The sequence below is a fragment of the Heterocephalus glaber genome, unplaced genomic scaffold (genome assembly GCF_053883595.1).
Source record: "Heterocephalus glaber isolate CG9 unplaced genomic scaffold, H.glaber_assembly_v1.0 deba00001444, whole genome shotgun sequence".
NCBI classification, from domain to species: Eukaryota; Metazoa; Chordata; class Mammalia; order Rodentia; family Bathyergidae; genus Heterocephalus; species Heterocephalus glaber.
In genome coordinates, this window is record NW_028258297.1 from 22115243 (window position 1) to 22131825 (window position 16583).

The following is a 16583-nucleotide window of genomic DNA, read 5'->3' on the forward strand; positions in this document are numbered from 1 at the left end:
CAGTGTAGCTGCCATCCCACATAATTACCTACCACATGGCAGGAATAGCTATGATCTACTCATTTAGGAAAACTCCTGAATTCAAGATACAGTTATTAACTACAGCACTCTTGTTGTATATTAGATCTTTCTACCTGTTCAGCCTGCGTATTTGCTACTTTCTATCATATAATTTTTATCTTTTATCTCTCTATAGTGCCCCGGTGGGGCCCCCTGGTAAACACTATTTTATTTTTTATATATTTGACCTTGAAGATGGATACTTTTTATTCTGCCTCATGCACTGATATTCTTCCAAACATTTTTTGTGAAAAGTTAAATAACAACCACTCTAAAATATATAATTACTGCTCAGCATACACATGCACACAATTATAAAAATGTTCTGTTTGGACTGTGTTCAAGTTCAGAACCAAAGCACACTAGAATGATGCCATGAATGTACATTCCCTTTTGTAAAATCAGCTATTAAAAAGCAGTATATTTCCATTTAATGCACTTTAATTACATTCTTTATAAAGTGTAAGAAAATGAACCTATATCAATATCTTAACATGATACTTTAAGATTCAAATAGTTGTAGCAGAAACACTCTACACTGTTTATCCTTGAGTGTAATCTATATGATTAGTTTTATATAGCTATGTAAGAGTGATGGAAATTAATTATATATTTACAAGGTCTTTCACTGGTTGACTTCTGGGTAGGTAATTTTGCTGTCAAAAACTGATTTGCTCATGTTTTCTCATATTTTACATAAATTGCAACTAATATTGTTTTAGTTCCATATTCTGTTTTAATTTTCTCATTTAATGTGATTTGCTCCATTTTCCTATTAGCAATTACTTGGCGAGCTGTCTGAGGTAACTCAACTTGCTCCCTCCTGGCAATTCTTTTTAATATAATTTTTTGGATTCAGTCTCTGGACTTAACACCCTCCAAATGTTCCAGCTGTACTTAGTTTTTATTGCAGCGTTCCAGAGAGACTAAATTTAGAGACAAATGTGTAATTCAGAGTAGGTCACAGTTTTTAAGAACAATTTAACTTTAATGGCATTGTTGGGCTTACTTGCATAATTTCCTTTCTGAAGCAGTATCTTGCATGAATCGAGAGCTTATCTCTCAATAACTCTGTTTAACCCTACACAAGAATTTGTACTCAGCTTTAGTTTCCAAGAAGAGGTAACTCAATCCAATTTAATCATTGATATGAAAGCCAATTTCCTATAAGGTCTAGGAATTCTGAGCTCTCTCAGAGAAAGACAAAAAGAGTTATTGTTATAGACAGAACCTTTCGTTGGGAGGGAAAAGAGGCCAGAGTTGGGAATTGACAGTTACGGTGCTAAAGTGATCCCCAGCACGTTGACCCAACTGCTCACTTCCCCACAATTGAGGGATTTATGGGAATGTGGCATTTTCAGTGCCATTTACTGGGAAAGTTCCAGTAAGTCCTAGCTGGGAAGAGTTGGTCAGGATCCTTTGATTGGTGTTTTGGGGCCTTTGGTGCAGGGGGAAAAGGCTCCAAGACTTTCCTAATTTGAGGGTGTGAGGGAGTCATTCCATACCTCCAACTGGAGGTCACCGGGTGGGAGAAATAATGAAGGGAAGAGCAGAAGGTGAGCAGTGGGTGTGGAGAAGACAGGGAGGGACACAGAGGAATGATGTCCACAGTCAGTACTGATTCTGTTTCCTCCACATGAGGACCTGGAAGCTGGCGCACAGAAGTGCTGTCCTCCTGGCCTGCTCAGGGAAGGCCCTCTTTCTCACTTTCCACGGTTGGAAGAAGGCGGTGGGAGGAGAGACTAAGAGAAGAGAAAACTATGCAAGTAAACACAGTTGATGCCATTAAGGCATGAACACCTTTCACATGGGTTTGGAAATTTCACAAGAGGTTTATGTTTTTCAAATCTATTGTTCTGTTAGGTCATACTGACAAGGTCGCATTATATAGCAATAACAGATGAATGAAGGAAGGCACCAAACGTTTGGTGAGCCGTCTCCATGCTTCATTGTGGCAGTAACACACAGTGAATTCAGTTTTGCACAGTGTTATTTGATAGGTAGCAAAACATTAGCTGTTCTTGTTTTTTATGAAGGCAGAAAATATGAATCATATGGAATGCAGAGTGTGTAGTATTTTTAAAAACAATAATTTAAACTGATGCTTTTGAAACACTAATGTGAGAATTTGTTAACCTGCGTGAAATTACATGCAAAGGTCGTTCTTGTCAAGGGCACATTGCATATAGATGGATCAGGTGACTTTGGTGTGTGCTAAGTGTATTTTGATGCTTGCTGTATTTTGATTTCTTTAAGTGCTTATTGGCCCAAATATAGGAAGACTATTTTGTGAAGTATAATAGTAATGCATTCTAATATATGACTGAATATGTTAGAAATGTTTCTAGGCGTTGAGCAGATTAGTAACCTGCTTCTGTCCCATCTCACTTCATGGGAGATTCTTAACCTGCTCGCCCTCCTCTTCTCGTGCCCTGCCTCTCTCTCTCCCTTGCTCCCTCAATGTCTAGCAGCACTGGCTGGGGATTTAGCTCAGTGGTTCCGCACCAGCCAGGCAAGCTCAAGGTCCTGAGTTCAATTTCCAGTACTGGAAAATATCTCGCAGCACTGTAAACTCCTCTTTCAGCTCTCCTTCCACCTATGAATTACATCCCTTCCACCTTCTCCACCCCACTAGCTGAGTAGCTTTTAAAAAAAACAACAGAAAAGAAAGAGGCTCCCTCCATACAACTTCCACAAGGGGTAATCATTTGCTGTGACAGCAACATGATGAAGGTTGGTGTGTTGTCTTTTTGAATAATGATGTGTGCGTGGTGTGTATTTTTATGTTTTTCATCTCTGTGGAAATTGGGGAGCATTCTCTTAAAATCAATATTATCTTATATTTGGGCCAATTTAGAATTAAAAGTAAATGTTGTTATAATCAAAGGACCAGATTACCAAAAGGTTTGTTTTTTTGTGTCTGTTGTTTGTTTTTCTTTTTTTTTTTTTTGCATTTTACATGCTAAACCTAAATTTTACAATAATTAAAATTGTTCTGGAGCAGCATTTACACTTTACCTGGGTTGCAAGTCATTGCTGTCTGTGTCTTTGAGTCTATGAAGATGATTGATGTGCCTTTTGAGAATTTGGAGCCTCTTATGATACAGTTATCTGTTAGTTGCAATTATTTTGTTTAGATTTAAAGTTTTATTGTTGTGTATTTTATAAAGAATATGCATAAATATTTTATAATTGCCTGATACATGATTAAAATATTATTTGAAAGCATTGCATATATTATCACATCTGCTTTTTAAAATATATGCTTTTTTTCTAGCTCATTTGTAAGTTGTAGTCCTAAATATTTAATTTAAGACCTTACCTTTTCTTTTTTTGTATTACTGGGGATGGAACTCAGGATGTTGCTCATGTTAGGGAAGCACTCTACCACTGAGCTCGCCTCCCAGGCTAAAACCCCATCCTCACGACCATGAACCCCACCACATTCCCGTTTTCCGATGGCAGAAAGAGTTGTGCATTGAAAAAATTAATAGCAACATTTTAAGAGTATTTGTTTCTTTTAAAGCTTAAGCCCTTTATTTACTAGAACACTGCTCCTTTAACAATAACCTGGGGACAACAGAATTAAAAACCTTTGCATATAGCATATATATAAAAGAAGTAATGCTTAGTGCTATTGACATTGACTTCCAATGCTATTAGAAATTATTACCAAGGTAAATGCTAAAATAATCACAAATTGACTGTTCTGGTCTTGTATGATTCCAAGTCCAAATTTAGTTTTCTGTACTATTTGCTCACGGTATATCCTTGCTACTCTGTAAAATATTGACATTGAACAAATATATAGAATGTTTATAAGGTGATTTTTTAATGATTATTATACCATGTTGGATGAGATAGGTGAAGGTGTGTATACACACATATAAATCTGTTGTGGGTTTGTAACACAGTTTTACAAATAAGTAGCTAACCATGTCCTTTCAGTGTGCAATTTGTTTTCTTAACCTAGGTCTCTATATATTTGTAAATTTCCAATTAATTATTTGTCTTTTTATAGAAACAAAGGATGGAATACGGCCCAAGGCCAGCTGAGAGCCCTTCTGCCCCATCACCTCCTCCGACACCAGCTCCCATTCCTGCCCCTCTCCCACCTTCAGTACCAGCACCCATTCCTATGTCAAAGGTCCCAGCAAATATCACTCGTCAGAACAGCGGCTCGAGTGACAGCGGTGGCAGTATTGTACGAGATGGCCAGAGACACAAACAGCTTCCAGTGGACCGTAAGTTTCCCGGGGCACGTTTCTTCTGTGTGTAAAAAGTATGGGAACAAATGAAACATTGTTTATTATTGATTCTGCTGGTGTGAAGTAGTATCAAATATAAACAGTAGTCATCAATACTTGCATGATACTTGATAGATTGCAGGAAGACTAGGAAATTTCACCTAGTTTTATATCCTCTAAGTAAGTCCTCTAAAAAACTGGAAAGTTCCTCCTCTCTCATGTATGTATTTCTACACATGTTCTATTGCATTCTGGTGGTTGAATGCTGACTTTAGAGACAGGCATATTGGATGGAATATGAACAGGGAAATGTCACTTATTGGCCACATGACTTTCAAAAATTTAATAAATCTCTTTGTTCTTCATCTGAAAAATGGGGGAGGGGGTAATGGTACCTGCTTCATAGGAAAAGTGTGAAGGTTTAGTGAGAGAATGCATGGGGAGCATGTAGTCCAGTGGTACTTAACCCTGGGTGATTTTCTCCTCCTCTCGCTCTCCTGGGGTACATTTGATGTTTGTCTGGAGACACTGTTTTGGATGTCACAGTTGCATGCTACAGGCATCTACCGGGCAGTGGTTATCTGTTAAGCATCATCCTACAAGGCACAGGACGGCCCTACAGCAGCATTATTTCACCCAGGATGTCGGTGCTGAAGTCAAGGAACAGATTGACTTTGATTGATGTCTGATACATTACAAGCAGTCAGTAAATACTTGGTGGTGTTGTTCTCATTGTCATCGCTATGACCATGGTTTTCCTGCTTCTCTCCTTCATATTTGCTATTGTGAAATATACACACATAGTCACATAAGGATAATATAATGTACTCACTGGCTAATAGCAATCTCAGATTTACCCTTGAAATTCAGATTTCATGTGAGTTAGACTACACCTTCCTATTTTGATAAATTAAGTTTGAGTTTCATTAGAATGGTTTCTGTGAAAACTGTATTTAAATAACCTGAAAGAAAAGATGCCATGGCCACTTTGGGTTGTCTTTGTCAGTGTTGAGGGAGAAAGGACTGTAGATATTTTGAGAACTAAAGGGAAAATCTAAGTTTTTTAAATTTTCCTTGCAGTACATGACATATCTTTGTAATTTAATGTCCAAATTCTGTTTTTAAAGTATTTCTAAATTACTTTGCCTAACCTGTGCTTGTTATATAAAGCTCCTAAAAAACTAGAGCCAGGAAGATATTTCATATATCCTCAATACGATAGAAGTATGCGAAGGGCAAGCATGTATGTTTGTGTAAAATGTTTCTCTATCATTCTGTCAATGTGGATCTCTCCCAGGGTTCTTCTTTCTTTGTTCCATGTAAACACACTATTGGTATAAATGATCAATATCTTCCCATTTCATTCATACTATTTATATTGCTGGAAATGTAAAAGTTCCCAACTTGGTCTTTGTACCGAATCCCATCTCTGACGTCCAGGTGCACATACTGAACAAAGTCTTCATAGCTGAAATTGATGCCCGAGATTCATGTTCAAAACCTAATTCCTGAGTCTTTCTCTCTTATTCTCATCTCGCTTTTTCATCCAGGTCTGTCATAGTCACATCTATTCAGTTGTGATCATTCTTGCTAAATTAAAAATAATGAAAAAGAAGACACTAAAACTATTACTGTTTAGCTGTTCTACAATTCTAGTTAAATGCAATAAATACAAAGCTGCTTTTATACATTACTTTCTCTTCAAAGTGTAGTTGATTGAAATAACTTTCTTATTTATATCTTGAGCTTACCAAAAACCTAAAGGAAAAGTAAAATTTTAAAAGGGCAGTTAACTTTGTGCATCAGAAACACTTGTGTGTGTGAGTGTGTGTGGGTAATTGTGTATAACTAATAAAAATATAATATACAACTAAGTTTTTAAATATATGTGGATTAGGGCCAGGGATTTAGCTCAGTGGTTTCGCTGCCTGCTGCGCAAGCGCAAGGACCCGAGTTCTATCCCCAGTACCAAAATAAATAAATAAATAAATAAATAAATAAATAAATAAATGTGGATTTTTAAAAACAAGATCCTTTTTTCATAGCCACTAAAGAAATAGTTTTAAGATAAGTTCTATAAATAGTGTATTGATTTCCCTAGGGGAAATTCTCCTCTTAGAAGTACTGTTCCTTCCTTCATTCTTATCACAAGTTTGTATCATTTACCTCCTTGATACGTCAGCACAGTAATCTTTGACACTGTGGCACTCTTTTCCAGGGCTAAGATCAAAGATCATAGGCATCTGGGCCCTATTTGGAACAGCATGTGGGTTGGAACAGTTTGTTCTTTGTCCTACTTGAAAAAACTAAAAATAACCTAATGGGAAAGAGGCATAGTTTGGATACTTTTAAAGGCAGAGAATTCTCCTGATAATTGTGACTCATTGTTTTCAAATCTGTTTTTTTTAAAGGACATATAAAATATGAACATTTCTCCCCAAATTAACACATATACTTGTTTCTTTAAAATGTAAAAGGTCACAATTACTTATGTCAAATTCCTTTGTCAAAACTATAGTGACATCAAACAAATTTATCTTTATAAAACAAGTATGTCTTTATGGAACTTTTTTGAGGGCAGTTTTTTTTTTCATGAATGAACATTAGGTCTTTTAAAAAGTCTCTTAGAACCAGATAGATATGCAATATCTAAATGTGTTTTTATTGAGGGTCCGATTTTTTCTCAAAATGTGCCTATTCATCTAGAGTACATTCTTTGCTCATTGCCTAAACTTTCGATAAAATAAAATGGAAGGAACTAGAAAGTGAACTCAAAAATGTTAGGGCAAGAAAAACATACCTGCTTTTAAAATACAGCATTTGGCCAGGATAAGACCCCTTTGGCTGCAGAATGATTGTGTAATCAGTTCAGATTAGCCATGTGGAGCTGTTGTCATACAGGCTGTTCATGTTGGTTTATTACAGCATCCAGAAAGGTTCTCAACACTTTCGAAGATGCCTACACTTTAGTTGCATTGTATTTCTCCGATTTCCTTTGAAATGTTAGTCCTTTTATTTGAATTTGATCTTTTGTGATCAGAAGTTTATTTTAGAAAGAGGTGTGAAGTTAGTCTGGTTTGTTGTTGTGTGCTAGAACATCGAACATGCAAGCACAAGCCAGCATCTCGTAAGAAAGAGGTTTTTGTATCCACAGAAGACTACGCTGTGGACTTGTGATCATCAGCGTAGTAGCTAAATTGGTGGTCAAGAAAATAAATACTTGAGTATAAATCCTTTAATGTAGCTATATTTTATTTCTTTGAGTGGATTCATATGCTGATGCCATATAGCAATGAAATGCTGGTGCTGTGTTACTAAATATAACAATAGTATTCTCTCTCAGCTAATTTCCCTCCTTCCTTCTTTCCCTTCTCTCTCTCTTCTTTCCTTCCTCTCTCCCTCCTTCATTCTTTTTCTTCCGACATCTTCTTCGAAAGGTTTCCTAAATACTTGAAGCACTAAAAAAATTTAGACTGAAATAACACTAGCTGATTATCTCACATTTATTTTCCAGGAACACCAAACACTTTCTAAAACACTTCCCCTGAAAAGAAAAAAAAATCATAGACCTACATCAAAACAGTGGTCACAAATGCACCCTTAGTGACTGGGCTATTGCCACTTTTTAAGTTCATTAATTAATTGTATTACTATGTTAGTTCATTGTTCTTAATTCTTGAAAATGATACATAAACACTGTACTTATGTATACACATATATTTTTAAAAATATGCTCACAAACACATTATTTCCTGTCTTACCTTTTCTATTTTCTAATAAGGAATATATAATATATATAAAATAAATATAAATATACATAAATATATAATATATAATAAATATTTTCCCATAAATATATATCTTTCCCATATATATATATATATATATATATATATATACACACACACGTATATATCATCTTTCCCATAAGCATAAATAGTGGAGAAGGATAGTAGGTATGTTTATTAAAAGTAGTTTCCATGATTTTGACCATAAAATAACCCTGAGCTGAAAGTGAGTACATCCAGTGCTAGGTAAATTCCACTTGTAATAAATAATATGACTTTGACAGACCACTTCTTTGCTTTTGGCCTCCATTTTTTAACTTGGTTATTTAACAGGTTTGTACATGATAATTTGTGAGGCCTCCCTCAGAGAAAGTCAAGAGAGTGCCTCACTCATTCACTTGTCCAGTGAGTGTTTGTTCAGTCACTACAGTTCCAGGTACTGGGGATCTAGAAGCAAACAAAACAGATAAAACACCATTTGCACTCACACTTCTGTTTTAATGAAAGCAGATATATAAACAATTACAGTCCTAGAGAATATTAGAAAGCAGTAAGTGACTTGGAGCATAGTATAGCTGTGTGGTCAGAGAATGCTGTGGGGATGGGATGTGATTTTCAGTCATTCCAAGGGGAGGATAGGGAGTCATGTGGCTGTTTGGAGGAAAGTGTTCCAGGCAGAAGAGGCTGGATGGCCCTTAAATTTGAAAAGCACCAAGGACGTGATAGTAAGCTGGTGTTTGGGGTTCAGGAGAAGAGTCACATGTTGGAGAGGTGGTGGTCCTATGGGATGTTTCCTTGGGGGTCATTTGGGTCATGTGGGAATGCTCTGAGCCGAAGAGCTGCAACATCCAACTTGCATTATAAAGGTCATTATAGTTACACTGAGAAGAGAATGAAGAGAAATGGGTGGGGTGATCGAGAGTAGGAGCACAGAAACTGTTAGATATGCTGACGGCTTAGACCAAGCTGGTAACAGCAACAATAAAAATAGAATGGTGTAGTTGGATTTTAGGCATAAAATTTATAGGGTTTTCTCATGAATTATACATTGTATACAGTGGGGAATCAAGTATAGCTCCATGGTATTTTATCAGAAGAACCGGGAAGATACCATTGCCAGTAACTGTACTGAGAAGTCTAAAGGCAAATAAAAAAATGTCCTAAAAGCAAACTTTGGGAAGAGCAAGAATTCGGGTTTGGACATTTTTTATTCGAGATGTATTTCAGATATCTAATAGATACCTAATAAATGTGCCAGGTAGATAGATAACATAGATGGGTTCAGAGTCCTGAGTTGTGGGACTGGCAGGATAATTTGGGAGTCCCCAGGCTTATGTGGCCACAAGGCGAGGCGCAGTGATCATTGCTGGACAGAGTGCAGGCAGAGGAGAGGCAGAGGTTCGTGCACTGGGGCACCTTCCCATTGCCAAGCTGAGAGGTGAGAAGATTTGGAAAAGACTACCAAGGAGGAGTAACCAGTGAGATAGCAGGAAAGTCAGAGCAGTGAGGAGCTCTGGGGGCACAAAAAGGAAATATTTCCAGAAGGAGCCTCTTGCTGCCAGCATTGCTGAAAAGTTAAGTGGGATAGTGATCGGGAGGGAACTGACCGGCGGAGTTTTAAAGCAGGACAGTGGAGAGATGGAGACAGAACCAATGAATTGAACTTAGTGAATCCAAGAGAAAATGGTTACTAGGAATTGGAATCAGCTAGTATAGACCACTTGGAGCTTTGCCTACAAAGGAGCATGGAACTGAATGGTACCTGGTAAGAAAGGGGTTATTTCAAGGTAAATAACACCTAAACACTGCATACGGCACGCTGATGAAGTGATTCAGTATGGGGAGCGGGTCTGGTAATGTGGGAGAAGTTGCTGCCAAGCTATTTGGATAGGCAGAGAACTTGGGTCTCGTGCCCACAGGATATGTCATAATGACAGTGTCATAGGGAGGGGGAGCAGAGTGTGTGGGACAGTGGTGCCAGGAAGGAGAACCATGATATTCAGGAACTCGGAAGTGCGATCATGAGAGGATTGCTTATTAAGTATGTCTTAGCAGATGACTGCATGTAGTCTCAACCTGGGTGTCTTAATCACTTGCGGCTATGGGAGCTGGCCTGTGGCTCTCAGGCCTCCACCTGTGGCTTGGTGGTAGCAGACTTGCTCCTCACTGGTCTCAGCTGTAACAACTGGACATTGCCAATGTCCCCTGGCATCAGAACTGTCCCCAGCAGAGAACCAGTGCCCCAAGGAAAAGCATGATTGTCACGGAGCGGAGGAGCCCGACTGCACCTCGTGTCATAAGTGTGAGGCGCACGCATGCGTCTCTGGTGGTCACATGCAGCTGCACGGGCTCAGGGGTGGAATAAGAAGCGCAGTAGATTAACCTGGGTGAGGTTTCGCCAGATAAGCACAATGAGGAGAGGAGAGAAGAGCCAGGAAGATGTTTTAACCATCCACCATGAATGAACACTGGGTTGGGACAAGTGGGGAAGATGGAAGGACCCTCGACTGTAAGCCTTGTTAGACCGAAGGGTCCCTGGGATTGGGGTTCTAGCAAGGGCCGCTGTGTTGAAGACTTTTAGGTGTGACCTGCTCCCTTTTGGTGTCCAGGGCGGAAGTCTCAGATGGAGGAGGTACAGGACGAGCTGGTCCACAGGCTGACCATTGGGCGCAGCGCCGCGCAGAAGAAGCTGCAGGTGCCACGGCAGAACATGCCCGTCATCAACATCACATACGACTCCGCCCCAGAGGAGGTGAAGACCTGGCTGCAGTCGAAGGGGTTCAGCCCTGTGTGAGTCTCTCCGACCACCTCGGGACCGTGCGGGAAGCGCATCTGATTCCTTGCTGGGTCACTTACATGTCATAGATAAGTCTTAAACATACTAGAGCTCAGACCACATTGGGGACCACTGTCCCATGCTCAGGAAGAGACTGTAGGACTGGAAGATGCAGGAATAACTCACGCGATGCCCCTGTTTACTCGCTCGCAGTACCTGTTCATGATCGGTTGCTCAGGTGGTTGTCAGCAGTTGCAAGGCCTGGCAGCTCGCTTTCGCCCTCATCCAGGTACACAGGCTAGGACCCTCATCTTAGCAGGACTCCACGCCCAAGCTTGCCTCCTGTGACTAGATAGGGTGCCTCAAGTCAGTGAAAACAAGTAACTTTGCCTATCACCAGTGATCACCCTGATAGAGCTTTTCCTTTAGTAAGCCCATGATACAGGTCCTGTTTATAATCTAAATGTCTATAAATATTTTATTTGTATTTGCTACAATGGTACAATGTGAGCAAGTTGGTACAGTGAACTATTTGAATAGTACATATTCTAGGAATCCTGACACATTATAACTTCATTTATCCAGCATGATTAAAAAAACAGATGCAGTGGTTAACCAGTTGCCAGATTTTACAAAACTCTTCTTTTCATTAAAGGCCACACATTTCAAGGAATTGATACTGAACAATACTGGTACGAGCCCCAACTATCTTCTGGTACTTCATGACCAATTATAAAAAAAAGGGCGCACAGGGTCACCTTTATGATGGTCACTTGTCACAACATTAACTACTTATTGTGTATAGTGCATTTGATAAGTGTTCCTATGTATGGAGCACTTGAAAAAAAGAGGACAGTAGCAGAAACAAAATTTTCTGTTTTGTTGTTTTTTTCTGGGCAGTATTTTTAATGCTCTGGTGTTTTTTCCTTTTTCTTTTTCAGGACAGTGAATAGTCTTGGAGTGTTAAACGGTGCACAACTTTTCTCTCTGAACAAAGATGAACTGCGGACGGTGTGCCCTGAAGGGGCCAGAGTGTTCAGCCAAATCACGGTGCAGAAAGCTGCACTGGAGGTAGGGCTCAGCGCCCAAGGGGGGAGTTTCCCACACTAGGCAAGAGTAGGGACTGCAAAGTAAAAACTCTGCAAACAATTGGCCAATTTCCTTTTCTTCCAGAGCTGAATGAAATTTGATTTTTATAAATTTGTCACTGGAAACCATCAGTTACCATTTAGAGGAAAATTAGTTTATTGTAAATGGTCATATAATGGAGCTTGAGCATGTACTTTGAGACTTTTAATAAAAATCACAGTGTGCTCACTTCATGTGTGTTAACCGCTGCCACATAAGAATTTTAATTTTGACAAAATAAAGGAAATTCACATCTGAGTGAATGCATTAAGAGGCCACAAGTTTTTGCCCATTTCTTTTTTTTTTTTGGTACCGGAGATCGAACTCGGGACCTTGTGCTAGTTAGGCAGGTGGCAGCACCACTGAGTGAAATCCCCGGCCCTGCTCATTCTTAATATTTAGTTTGGAGATTTTATAGGCTGTGAAGTTTTCAAATCCTATCTGTGTAGCTAATAATACATTTAAGTAATCTCAGGAGAAATATTAGGGATCATTGAAAATAGAGAACCCTGAAGGGTAATTATTTTGTCATAGTTATCTGTATGAAAGCAGGAGAGTAAATATTTTCTAGATTGGATATACTTAAGTTTCCCCTAGCCTGCTGTCCTTCCAATAAGCTATGTAAGGGTAGTGGTTTCAAGTTGTTACATCCCACAGCTCTTAACGGTTACATGAAAATTATACTTGGATCAAATGAAAAGATATGTTTTAGCATGAAATTGATACATAATTATTTCTAGCAGGTATTTTGTATAAATTCAATAGTTAAATAAGGTAGAATAGCTTTGTGGATATAATCCTGTAACCTTTCTCAATTGAGAGAAATTATATTTCTGTTGGAAGTTTTTCCTACAACACTGATCTTAGCAGTTTAATAGAAGGGTTTGATGATTGTTTTCAGTAGGTTGAGTATGAATAAGAATTATAGAGTTTCTCAAGCTGTTTTATTACCATTATACATTCTAATTTTGTTAAGAGTATATAAATTACTTCTTAAAGGTATGTTACAAAATTCCATATTCTTAAATTTTCTGAGTTGCTTCACGCCAGAACCACGTGTCATTGTCACCTACATTTGCTGCCTACTTCCTTCTAATCTTTTGCTGCCAGTTCTCTGGGTGTGATTTGAGGCTGAGAATGGCTGCTTAAGCATCTTCGGGTTCCCCCCTTCCCACCTCACCCTTCCTTAGATCTAGTTCATCTTCCAGATTTCTTACTTGTGTTGACGGGAACTTCTTTTGGTGAGACAGAGTAAGCAGAGGGCTCATGGGGATTTTAGGGCTTGGAAGTAAGAAGAGCTAGCACGATCAGGTCAGAAATGTCTGAAGGAAAACTTGGCTTTCAGAGCCCACTCTTTGACCTGTTTCTAAATCTCCTAAAGGAAGATGGGTGTCTTCCTCGATCTGAGAAGTGTTTGATAAGTTACCATGATACTGTTCTTATTTATATGCATGTACTCTTTCAGGGAATCTAGAGCTTTCCACATGCATTATTGATCTTTTATGCAGTTCAAATGGAAGGCATAGTGAATGAATTGCCTCAAGGCATTTTATAAAATGCATAGTTATTAGTTATCATAATGTTGGTAAAGTCCAGAAGCTTCACTCACATGAGGGGAAGGTGTTAGTTTTCCTGGGGAAATTTTGGAAGAAAACCACAATCGAAATTTACTCTGAGCCTTTTCATTTCATGAGCCGCTGTTGACACAAGCCAGTAATCATCTTGTCTGTACCATGTTTATTTTCTAGGACAGCAATGGCAGCTCGGAATTGCAAGAAATTATGCGAAGACGACAGGAAAAAATCAGTGCTGCTGCTAGTGATTCAGGAGTGGAATCTTTTGATGAAGGAAGCAGTCACTAATTTGTCATTTATTTGTTTTTTAAACTCCATTATTCTTGGCATTATTCCAACATGCTTTGTTTTAAGAACCTTGATGATGATGTCAGATTCATTTTTCTTGCTGTACATAATTTATCGCCATAAAAAAACCAATTCATACCTGAGTAAGCAGGGAACTGGCTTCTGGGTCCATTACTTTTATTAAAACTGAAAAATCTCAGGCTGAATTTTTTGACCTTTAAAAATAATTTTTTCTACTTTACCAAGGTGAGATTTCCTTTATTAATTATTTGATCGTATCTCATTGTATAAGTAGAAGTTGATTCTGTTTTTGGACAGCAGTGAATTTATTGAAAACCGAAATGTCGGCAATTTCAGTTTTCTGTGACCATGGTGCCTGTCATTCAGCTCACTTAGGCCAGCCTCTGCTTGCTTGGGTTTCTTCTCTGATACACTCAATGATAAATTGATAGGAAGTTCTTCATGCCAACAGTTTTAAAAACTTTAAAACGTTTGAATGAATTGTAAAGTATAGCCAGGCCTTGGACATGCAAACGTGAACCTAGGACACACTCCCATGGCATTTTCTTTGTCATGGCTCTGTTGACTCCAATTCCTTGCATAGCTTGTATTTTGCTTTACTTTCTATCCTGCCTATTACATATACTGTGTTCTTATATATAGAAAGCACAAGTGGAAGAGGTCATATGCACCCAGATCTGTCAGAGGACATAGCCCACATTGGTGTGCACAACAGTATTTTGCTTAATGAAGGCCTCAGTTATGAATATTGATCTAAATAGTGAAAAGGATATTGGGGCCATTTTATGCATTTATCTGTGTCAAGTCTTTCTGGTAATAAGAACTTAATTTACATGTACTTTAATCCTGTGAAAGAGTCTAGATAACGAAAAGAAAGATACTTAACCTTCAACAAATATTATTTTTTGAAACACGATTTTTGTCATTAAATGTTATATTATTTCACATATATAAAGCAGATGTTATGTAAGAATGTTGTATATTTTAACATAAATCCATTTAGAGAGATTATCTAGATTCATTAATTTTTCATAGTGCCTTTTTCACATGAGTCAGCTGGAAAGTCTGCAATAAACAGTATTTGCTGTATGTTAATAAATGGCTTTGGTCTCATTGGCAAAAAAGATGTCTGGTTTGTACCCAGGGTATTAGGATTGAGTGAAATGGGAAAAAATAGAGGTCCAGTCTATTGCTGAGTGGGTAGAAACTGTTCTGTAATGCTTTTTTCAATTGTTTCTCCTCTTTAGACCTCTCTTATTTCATCATCTTTCCCTTCTATCTATGCAAATTTGGTAACAGTAGTGAACATTTATTTAACCCATAAATTGCAGTTGCTAAATACTGCTACATAAGGGCTTTACCACATCTCTACAGTAACTTTGTGAGTTGTATTTTCATAGATAAAGAGATTTAGCTTCTTGGATACCAAGTTCTCCAAGATGATGAAGAATGTGGGAGTCTTTCATCTTCTCTCTTTGTCTCTCCATCACATGGCTCCTTGGATAAAGTCGAGCAAACACTGGGATGATAAAGGAGATTTGCTTTAGATCTTTTACATTTCATAAGCACTGACATATTTATAGCTAAGCTCTTATTCAAAACCTCTGACAACATAGGAGTAAGACAAAGAAAATAAGATTAAAACATTGAGAGAAGCTGTGTGCAAAGCAGCATATCTGATAGAGAATTGGTGTAGTTTATATCTTCATGTTATAAAATGTCAGAGGGATGTGTCACAGATGTGGTACTTGCAGAAAGCAATTACCTCACTTAGGTAGAGGCAAAGGGAAAAAATTAATGAAATTAGAAGCTTGAGGGAGAGGCACTAGCTTGGATCTAGACATCTGGAGAGTTTGGTCAGTGGTACCTGAAAAACCTGGGTGAAGACAGTTGGCAAACCTGTGAGAAGGAGGCACAGCCTAACTGGGGGTCTCACTTAAAAATAGTTCAGAAAAATCTACGGTGCTGGGATGTGAACTTCTGAGGTGCATATGGCAGCCAGCTGGTGCTTGAGTATCTAACTCATAGTGCTACCTTGGTAGTGTGAGGAAAACCAACCTGCTAACGGGAGCCAGCTGCTACTCCTGGGGAGCATTTGCTGAAGACTGGATATTGGGTGATACTGATAGGAGCAGGAAGTAAAATGGGCTTGGAGACTCCCCAGCCTTTCATCTACCTGGAGCACCTGCAGGGAACAGATCCTGCCAGGCACCCACCTGGTAAAGGCCTCAGTCCTGAAGGTAAGAATGAAGGGGCAGATTTGAAGCTGAGAGAATCATCAGGAACCAGCCTGTTCCAGTTATTGACTGCTTAGCTTCTTTTGGATATGTATTTGAAATTTCATGCAACAATGATAATGAAAAGTTTATGATCTTTCCTTATATGATGTAATCGTTCTTTTCTGTTATTTAAAAAGCATGTAACAGTATTTAATACAAATAGTTGGTGTTGTAGGCAAAAAGAGAATACTGAGATACCACAGAGTGATACTAGGAAGCAGATCCACTCCTGGCAACGGGGAGCAAAAGGGAGGTTTGTGCTGATCAGCATTTAGAAGCCTGGGAGGAAGATGCCAGGATGCTGGGACATGGACCCAAAGAGGAGGCTTCCAGAGAGGAAGCCCCAATACAGCTGGGGCAGAGACCCCTGAGGAGGGGATTATGGCCTCTGACATGGATCTCTGAGGAAGAGCAACGGTTAT

General features: G+C 38.7%; 1 protein-coding gene across 2 annotated transcripts in view; it reads left to right on the forward strand.

Annotated features, from left to right (window-relative positions):
- Eps8 (EGFR pathway substrate 8, signaling adaptor) overlaps positions 1-15006 on the forward strand; it is a 162195-nt gene extending 147189 nt beyond the window's left edge. For both annotated transcript variants that reach the window (XM_087214059.1, XM_004845819.4), the window contains exons 18-21: positions 4082-4304; positions 10705-10885; positions 11813-11942; positions 13748-15006. In XM_087214059.1, the coding sequence (XP_087070185.1) occupies positions 4082-4304; positions 10705-10885; positions 11813-11942; positions 13748-13861 (648 nt within the window). In that variant the 3' untranslated portion in view covers positions 13862-15006. The remainder of the gene's footprint in view (positions 1-4081; positions 4305-10704; positions 10886-11812; positions 11943-13747) is intronic.
- Positions 15007-16583: the final 1577 nt, after the last annotated feature.